The sequence below is a fragment of the Triticum dicoccoides genome, chromosome 4B (genome assembly GCF_002162155.2).
Source record: "Triticum dicoccoides isolate Atlit2015 ecotype Zavitan chromosome 4B, WEW_v2.0, whole genome shotgun sequence".
Taxonomy (NCBI): Eukaryota; Viridiplantae; Streptophyta; class Magnoliopsida; order Poales; family Poaceae; genus Triticum; species Triticum dicoccoides.
The window spans coordinates 603,920,561-603,927,960 of NC_041387.1; the positions used below are offsets into that span (position 1 = coordinate 603,920,561).

General features: G+C 50.4%; 1 protein-coding gene across 1 annotated transcript; it reads left to right on the forward strand.

Annotated features, from left to right (window-relative positions):
• The first annotated feature begins 1,714 nt into the window (after positions 1 to 1,714).
• On the forward strand, positions 1,715 to 6,133 carry LOC119291711 (protein DETOXIFICATION 27-like). The gene is made up of 8 exons (XM_037570519.1): positions 1,715 to 2,109; positions 3,748 to 4,289; positions 4,533 to 4,619; positions 4,803 to 4,859; positions 4,984 to 5,222; positions 5,334 to 5,452; positions 5,589 to 5,675; positions 5,777 to 6,133. Exons 1-8 carry the CDS (start codon positions 1,801 to 1,803, stop codon positions 5,822 to 5,824), a joined length of 1,488 nt encoding a protein of 495 aa, XP_037426416.1. The 5' UTR covers positions 1,715 to 1,800; the 3' UTR covers positions 5,825 to 6,133.
• Positions 6,134 to 7,400: the final 1,267 nt, after the last annotated feature.

Here is a 7,400-nt window from a genome sequence, read left to right on the forward strand (position 1 = left end):
CTGATTAGTGATATTTTTACACTCATTTTTTACCTTATTTTAACCGAATTATTTCATTTAAAGAGAGATATTCGCTGTGATATTGCCACTAATGACTAATGAATGCAAAGGATTCCACAAATCCTCTCTTTGACATTTTTCCACAGAAAATGGGCTAAAAAGGGAAGAAATCACGTGGAAGAAAGGAAAGAAAGCAAAATGAAGAAGAAATAAGTCACCAGGAGGTGTCAGAAGACCACCAGAGCGAAAGACAGCATTCCATGCGACCACACGCACTCGCATGAGTGGTCGTTTGGCATGAAAACCGAGGCGGGTCGTCTACCTGAACAACTTTTATTAAGGGGACCCCATCAAACTGTCAACAGAACAAGAGAAGGAGGAGGGTCGAGCACAGCCAGAACATGTTCATCATCTTCATCCATAAACCCTAGCCGCCCCAATTTTCACCTCCATAGCATCTCCATCTCCACCACCATAGTCCTCTCTCATCTAGTACATACTTGTAATCGTGCATCACACAAGGCATTCATTGTAAGACATATTGCAATCAGTCAATCCCAAAATGTGTTCTTCAATGTTTTTTTCTCGCGATCTGATCTCCATGTGTGAGTAGTCCGGTGAGGTATAGGGTGAGGCATGAGCCTTGCAACCCCAAGTATTTAGTGAACTTTTTTTCCCGATGGTTCATTTTGTGAATTAGTTATGTCCAGAGGTCAGATTTGTCATTTTTGCATTGAAATGATCCGCTCTAGCACTGCCTCCAACTGTCACAAAGAAAATTAACCCCGACAAGGCGACAACGCAGTGTACTACCAAGTACAAGAGGTAAGCAAAATCAGTACGGGGCACATTGCTGCAGACTGCAGAGAGCGACTCAACAGCATACTGTATCTCCAACCAAATCGAACGGGGCACCTTGACGCAGACATCACCTGGCAGCAGTACATTGCCAACTCATGGTTGGAGACTTCCGGAGGCCGGACAGAACAAAACTAGCTGCGACATGGATGACGCGCCCAAGCCATGCCCTAGACCCCGTACATGACACATTTTTGTCGTTTGTAAGTAGTAGAAGAAGGGACCTAATCTCGTCACCTACAACGTTGGCAGCACGACCGTGCGTGTTACGGGCGTTGACAAGCAACACGCTCGTGAGCATTATCTTTCACACGCCGTTAATTAGAATATATCAGCCCGCGGCTGCACGCGTGACATTTTATACATTATTGTCGGAATGTTGCTGGTGAGAACGGGGTCCAGTGATGCAACACGATGCGGCCCGATCGTCCCTTTTTTGATCGGAACCGGATGTAGACACGTGATCGGAATCGGAGAAGCGGAGGCGTGTGGGCTGTGGGCTGGTGCCGCGGGAGTTGCCGCCTCCCGGACCCGGGCGGAACACGGGGTCGATGACCGGAGTGATTTCGAGTTCGGCCGGGGTTCGGCGTGCCGCGATCGGCACAGTTCCGGACAGCCGGAGGCCCGACCCGTTGCAAACCTGCAAGGCCGTTGCCGTTGGCAGCCACAATACGTGAACAATCTGTGGAGAGTTTCCATCGGAGTGCAGGCACAGTTATCGAGGCAGTTAAAGGTATTTTTCTCTCGGGTTGGACTGCCCAAGACAAGCACGCAATTGCCACGTGCCAGCTACCTCCTCCGCTCCTATTAAAGGCGGGGCAGCCTGCCTACCACGCCCGCTCTCGCTCAAATCATAATCGCGAACCTGCAGCGATCGACAACAAGAGCCAGAGCCGCAGCAATAATAAAGAAAGAAGAAGAAGCGAGAAGATTCGATCGGCCATGGCGGGATCGCGGCGAGGTGGCGACGAGGAGGCGTGCCGGGTCGGCCTCCTGGACGGGCACGGCGGCGCCAAGAAGGATGACTGGCAGGTGGTCGCCGGTGGCGAGGAATCCAGCAAGCTCGGGAGGCGGGTGTTGGAGGAGTCGAAGAAGCTGTGGGTGATCGTGGCGCCGGCCATGTTCAGCCGCATCGTCACCTTCAGCATGAACGTCATCACGCAGGCCTTCGCCGGCCACCTCGGCGACCTCGAGCTCGCCGCCATCTCCATCGCCAACACCGTCGTCGTCGGCTTCAGCTTCGGCCTCATGGTACGCACGCGCCAACCTGCTGCCTCAGCCTGTCTCCGTTCTAATTCATTCGTTTCCCTGCTGCTCTGTTTCGAATCGTCGTCGTCCTTTTCGATCTATCTTTGGGGGCTGGGCCTCCCAATATGGCTAGGATTTCTGCTCCTCCAGCGCAGCAGAATTACAATTCAAATTCACCACTTCCCAATAATATTAAAAGAAAAGAAGATTTTTCCCACTACTTAGTTACCAATTTAGCACTATGGGTTGCCATACTAGTCCACGTTGCTCTTCGGATCAGTGGCAAGGAAAGGAACGTGAGCTGAAGCTAGCGAGCACCTCTGCTGCCCACTCGATACTTGCGGTGCATGCAGTACGTGTCCCTGCATAGTAGGGACCAGCCAGTGTTTTTGTCCTACCCCTCGTCACTGACATGTGGGCCCGGGACACCGCGACGAGCGTCAGGAGTGACGTACTCCTACTAGGTATACAGGGACGCCGAGAAGATTTCTCTTTCCTTTTTCATTTTATGTAGAAAGATAATAAGAAACGAACAAGCATTGGGATTCCCTCGCCGTGGTTTGGATTTAGCGGGCGGAGGCCTACTACGGGCGCCTCCCCTATTTTGCATTAGAACGAACGTCCCGCCGATTTGTTTAGCGAGCAGCTCTGTCGAATCCGCACTAAATGCTGCTAGCTCCGACTGGCAGGCACCCATTGACTTGTGCATCTCGCACGCACGCTTGGCTAACGCAGATTAAACTTGTTGGAAGAGTATCTCAGCATCTCACACACTTGGCCAGCCCATGAAACAAAGACTTGCAACGACCTGTGGAGAGCATTTTTAATCGCACAAATCGAAATGGGGAGGCGTCATTCTCCATTGTCCACTCTCAGTTTGATCCGGAAAGCAGCTCGAGAGAGAGGTGGAGGAGCATAGATGCGAGAAGGCACTGGACGGAGCTCTCGGTCCCGTGGTCGAGACTGAAAGGACGGATCTCCAGATTCTTAGCCTAGCTTTCTACCTTGTCGGCACCCTCCGGATAGGGACAGATCCCGCCGCTCTCCGCTCGTCGAGATTGTTTGTCTCCACTGAATGAGACCTTTCTAGGAGATCATGCATGTCGTGCATGTGGTGTCGGTTGATCCTTCCCATAAATTGTGTTTTACATTCAGGGTAGATATATAAATTGCAGTTTTGCTAGAATTCATCTAGATGAGATATAATTTGGTCTCATTCATTTTTTATAGCCATTGGATGTGATGCTATAAGATGCGTGTGTGCTGACGTGGGTTGTATTTGTTCTTGTTTTCAAAGTGAATGAGACCAAATTATATCTCATCTAGATGAGTTCTAGGTACTCCCTATAAATTGTGTTTTAGATTTAAGGGTACTATCTGTTTATTTTTGGAAATGTTAGCTGGCTGACGTTCTTCGAACCGGTGCCAGATTCTCTTGTAAAAGAAAAAAATGCCTTCTCCGAAAGAAATTGTCATGCTATTCTGAAGAAGTCGACATCCATCTATAACCAAAAAAAACTGCCATCAAAATGGTTCGCAAATGCCAAGCCCTCCTGGTGAACGTCCGTTGGCTATTGGGGTTCTTATTTTTAGTTTTTCAATTTATACTGAACTTTGACACTAACTCGTCGCGACGTGCAGCTTGGCATGGCGAGCGCGCTGGAGACGCTGTGCGGGCAGGCGTTCGGCGCCAAGAAGTTTCACATGATGGGCGTCTACATGCAGCGCTCCTGGATCGTGCTGCTCGGCTGCGCGGTGCTGCTCCTCCCCATGTACTTCTTCGCCGAGGACGTGCTGCTGCTCACGGGGCAGTCGCCGGAGCTGTCGGCCATGGCCGGCAGGGTCTCCGTCTGGTTCATCCCGCTCCACTTCTCCTTCGCCCTCCTCTTCCCGCTGCAGCGCTTCCTGCAGTGCCAGATGAAGAACTTCGTCAGCGCCGCCGCCTCCGGGGTGGCGCTCTGCGTCCACCTCCTCGTCAGCTGGCTCTTCATCACCAGGTTTCAGTTCGGGCTCGTCGGCATCGCGCTGACGCTCAACTTCTCCTGGTGGGCCACCTTCGCCATGCTCTTCGGCTACGTCGCCTGCGGCGGCTGCCCGGACACGTGGCACGGCTTCTCCGTCGAGGCGTTCGCCGACATTTGGGAGTTCGTCAAGCTCTCCGCCGCGTCAGGCGTCATGCTATGGTACGTGCTTCTGCCGATCTACTTTTTTTTAGTAGACTTGTACTACTGATCTACTGACATACCACTATGCTGCTTGCATGTGTTTTTCTTTTTGATTGATTCCCGCCCGTACAATGTGAAGAAAGTCAAATCATCGGGCATCAGATCTCAGACGCATGCATATTATTTACTTTGATAACGACACGGTCAATACAAATAACATTTCATCCATGTGGGACTGACAATTTTTTGTTTCTTGTGCAGCTTGGAGAACTGGTACTACAGGGTACTCATCTTGCTGACAGGGAACCTGAAGGACGCGGCTATTGCGGTGGATGCGCTCTCCATCTGGTAACTATTCCTCTTCCTCCATCGGGTGCTAGTTTTCAGTACCCTCGAGAAGTACCCGTTGGCTATTCGAATACTAGTATCTAGAATAATTTGTAGCACTCATTCAGTACCAGTTTAACAAGTCTTGCTCGACGGTGATTCTGACAATGCAAATGCTCTTTCCTTTTTGTTGCTTGTGGACAGCATGACCATTAACGCATGGGAGATGATGATTCCGTTGGCGTTCTTCGCGGGCACTGGGTAATCACCACCGTCTTGCTATGCACATTTTGTGCACCTGTTTATGCCTACTGAATGAACAACAGAGTTCAGCATACAGAAGTCTGCATGCTAATTTAAGTACACGTCGCTGCGTCATTTGCAGAGTGCGGGTGGCGAACGAGCTGGGCGCCGGGAACGGGAAGGGGGCTCGGTTCGCGACGATCGTGTCGTCCTTGACCTCGCTGGTTATCGGGCTCTTCTTCTGGGTGCTCATCATGGGCCTCCACGACAAGCTGGCGCTCATCTTCACCTCCAGCGCCGTCGTGCTGGACGCCGTCAACAACCTCGCCATCCTGCTGGCCTTCACCATCCTGCTCAACAGCATCCAGCCCGTGCTCTCAGGTACCCCCAGGCCCAGTGGAACCTTTTTTATCATCCTGCCCGTACTCCTGTTATGGGCCTTTGTCAACAATGAGCAGAATTCATCAGGGTCATGTTTTTTCTGAAACGCAGGTGTGGCTGTTGGGTCTGGCTGGCAATCCGCGGTGGCCTACGTCAACATCGGCAGCTACTACCTCATCGGCGTCCCCATGGGTGTCCTCCTCGGGTGGCTCTTCAACCTTGGCGTCCTGGTACGTGCTAGCTAGTACTACGAGTACATCTCTCTCGTTTTAGGTAGAGCTTTCAAGCTTGGTCGTTGCCATGGTTGCTTTTACGCTTCGGTCTCGGCGCCGCACTGACGACTTTTGTGTGCGAAATCTTTTGCAGGGAATCTGGGCGGGGATGATCGGCGGAACCGCCGTCCAGACGATGATCCTGGCCATCATGACCGTTCGCTGCGACTGGGAAAAGGAGGTGAGTGAGCAAACCGGCTGAAAATCGGGGGTATTTGCGTGTAGTTGGGTGGTGGTAGTGCAGACTACTGATGCGTTTTTTGACTTGGATGTCACTGGCAGGCCATGGTCGCGAGCACACGGATGGACAAGTGGTCCGAGGTCCGGTGATCGGAGAGCTACGAGAGCAAGTTCCCTCTAAGGTACAGGCATCGTTCCGGCCTGCCGGTCTTGTACGCGCGCGTGGAAACCATTACCCCTGCGCGCAGCTCGGCGGGCTCGTCGTCAGATATGTCCTCTGGATTGAAGGAAAAAGATGGCTGTGGTGTTGCATACTTCACACGTCGACACTCTTGCGAGGAAAGCAGGCTTCGCGCAGTTTTGTATTTGTTTTGATCTTGTGGTGTATACATTCTTGCTGTTCGTATCCAAGCAATACAAGTTCGGCTAGTTGGAATGAAGCTTGGCCAATTTTTTTCACTTGGTTTCCTTCTTCTCGAGGCTATTTTTTACAACTCCTCGATTTTGATTTAGCTATCTCAAGATTATAAAAACAAAACAGAAAAAAGAAATGAGCTGCTCGTTGATTTTATCAATTTCTCCTGATTGGAATATCACATGAAAACCAAATTTCGGTGCACGGAAACATCGCTATACTTTGCTGAAATCTTTTTATAGCTCGCATCCCATAATGTGTTTAAACTTAAACTAGCAAACATGTTTGTACGTTGCACCGGAAGAGATAATTTGCGTGACTACAAATTCGTCCATCAACGCGACACGCAGCATTCAGACGGTGCCACCTGATGGTAGCAGGGAGGCGTACACCAAGGTTGCACTAAGAACCTGAATTCTTTTTATAGCTCGCATTCCATAATGTGTTTGAACTTACACTAGTAAACATGTCTGTTCGTTGCATCGAGAGAAATAATTAGCGTCTCTACCAAATCGTCCATCAACGCGACACGCAGCATTCAGACGGTGCCACCCGGAGACAGGGAGGTGTCCAGTGTCCACCAAAACGTCCATCAGCGTGACACACCAACATCCTAACGGTGCCACCTGATGGTAGCACGGAGGCGTACACCAAGGTCACACTGAGAACCATACGGACTTCTGGTACAACTTGTGTATGACAGTTCTCCCCGCAAAAAAAAAGTGTATGACAATTCTGTTCAAACTAAATACGTATATCAAAGCTCAACAAAGTCAGTAAATTGACTATCGACGTAAAGCGTACCTGAGGAGTCCTGGATAAGGGGTATCCGGACAGCCGGACTATATACTTTGGCCGGACTGTTGGACTGTGAAGATACAAGACAGAAGACTTCGTCCCGTGTCCAGATGGAACTCTCCTTGGCGTGAAAGGCAAACTTGGCGATTCGGATGTAGATCTCCTCCTCTGTAAACCGACTCTGTGTAACTCTAGCCCCCTCCGGTGTCTATATAAACCGGAAGGTTTAGTCCATAGGACACAACAACAATCATACCATAGGCTAGCTTCTAGGGTTTAGCCTTTTTGATCTCGTGGTAGATCAACTCTTGTAATACTCATATCATTAAGATCAATCAAGCAGGAAGTAGGGTTTTACCTCCATCGAGAGGGCCCGAACATGGGTAAACATCGTGTCCCCTGCCTCCTGTTACCATTAGTCTTAGACGCACAGTTCGGGACCCCCTACCCGAGATCCGTCGGTTTTGACACCGACATTGGTGCTTTCATTGAGAGTTCCTCTGTGTCGTCGCT

Excerpts from the sequence above, each read along its gene's own strand:
- LOC119291711 (XM_037570519.1), top strand. The coding sequence starts at position 1,801 with ATGGCGGGATCGCGGCGAGGTGGCGACGAGGAGGCGTGCCGGGTCGGC. Across the intron at positions 4,620-4,802 it reads GTGGATGCGCTCTCCATCTG|CATGACCATTAACGCATGGG; the intron begins GTAACTATTCCT and ends GCTTGTGGACAG. Across the intron at positions 5,453-5,588 it reads TCTTCAACCTTGGCGTCCTG|GGAATCTGGGCGGGGATGAT; the intron begins GTACGTGCTAGC and ends AATCTTTTGCAG.